The sequence below is a fragment of the Cyprinodon variegatus genome, unplaced genomic scaffold (assembly GCF_000732505.1).
Source record: "Cyprinodon variegatus isolate N-32 unplaced genomic scaffold, C_variegatus-1.0 Scaffold2865, whole genome shotgun sequence".
Taxonomy (NCBI): domain Eukaryota; kingdom Metazoa; phylum Chordata; class Actinopteri; order Cyprinodontiformes; family Cyprinodontidae; genus Cyprinodon; species Cyprinodon variegatus.
In genome coordinates, this window is record NW_015153318.1 from 8,390 (window position 1) to 9,941 (window position 1,552).

General features: G+C 47.0%; 1 gene segment (V, D, J or C); it reads right to left on the reverse strand.

Moving 5' to 3' along the window:
• Positions 1-339: 339 nt before the first annotated feature.
• Positions 340-1,552, reverse strand: part of LOC107081080 — a gene marked incomplete at its 5' end in the record, with an annotated part of 3,595 nt that continues 2,382 nt past the window's right edge. Inside the window, 1 exon segment of the C gene segment in view lies at positions 340-668. Within this exon segment, the coding sequence occupies positions 340-668 (329 nt within the window).

A 1,552-nucleotide genomic window follows, 5' to 3' on the forward strand; every position in this document is an offset into this window, starting at 1 on the left:
AGCAGAGAAGGACTTGAACATGAGCTCTTGTTAAATCAATATCGACTATTTAAAAATCCACATTTTCTGAAATGATCTTTTGTCGACTTTATGAAAAAAGCAACTCTCCCCATGATGATGTATCAGAGCAAGCTTTATTAGAGGCCACAGCAAATGAATCCCACTCACATCCAGCCGCTGAGCTCCACACATTAATCTAAGTTATTGAACATTTCACAGCAGTGTTGTTCAGCGTCACACAAAGCTTTAGTTTCTCTTCCCAACATTCAAACTCATTGATGAGAGCAGCAGGTGTTTTCCTCCTTCTCTCCCACTCAGAGCTCCTGTCCTGGGCTTCCATCAGCCTCTCTGGCCCTCACAGTGGCTCCTTCTGAAGGACTTGATCTGGCTGTGGTGGTGATGGAGGACCCTGCAGGAGTACAGCTCTCCTTTCATCCAGTTCTCCTGGCTCAGGCTCAAGCTGCTGCTTCTGCTGTAACGTCCGCTCTTTTCCTCCTCTGAGCTGCTCAGGACCCCCTCTGTCACCTCGGTGCCGTCCACCTCCCAGCTCACAACGGCTCCCTGAGGAGAGTAGCCGCTCAGCAGGCAGACCAGCATGGCCGACCCCCCAGAGAGCTGCTCAGAGGAGGGGGGCAGCAGAGAGACTGAGGGTCTGACCATGGGGCCAGCTGGAGGGGAGAGCAGAGACACACAAGGAGCAGATCAACTTCTGCTGGAGGACACACAGCTGGACATCACACAGTTATTATAGTAAATGATACTAGAATAACACAGAGGAGACAGATTTAGGAGAAGTTGGTGTTTATAAATCCATAAAACATGTTTACTTCAGTTTAAGGTTTTTATTTAATTTTATAATACTATAGAGCTTCAAGCTAAAAAAGCATCAGTGCTGATTTGCTCTGAGCTCGACTCTTCAGGACTTAGAACCACAATAACAGTGTCATGATGGGTCTTAAGTTCTTAGCCCACATGCAGAACACAACGGAGGCTGGGTAAAAGTTTAACAGAGTTTATTTAGTTTGCACAAAAAACACAAGATCATGAACTGGATCAGGAACTGGTCTGGGCAGGTTCACTGAAGTCTGCAGAGATGATAGTTTGATTAGGAAGCAGGCTGATGAGTTATGAGTCTAAGATAATTCAGGAGTATACCTTGATAGAGTCCGGGCTTCTCTTTGAGAGAGAGGGAACTGTTGGGTCCAGAGACTGTTTGTTCAGCAGAGTCCAAAAGCAGCTGCAGCGTCTTGCTTCTGACTTTAAAGGCAGACCTTGATCTGAGTTTCCAGCTCTTAGCCAAGAGCAGCAGGGGAATCCACATAGGAATCTTCAGGTTTGGCTCACGAGGGCAATCTCGGCAGGTTAAGCTCATCCAAAGCTTCAGGTTAGAGACAGTTTTCCTGTGAGGCAAAAACAAGGGAGAATTAGAATCTCTCAAGAGACAGCAAAGATTCTCAGGTTCAAGGCTCAGGTCGCTAACCAAACTAGGTCAACACTGCGGCGTCGAAGCAAGGTCTGGCAGCTGGTTATAAAGGGCAGGTCTCTTGATGAG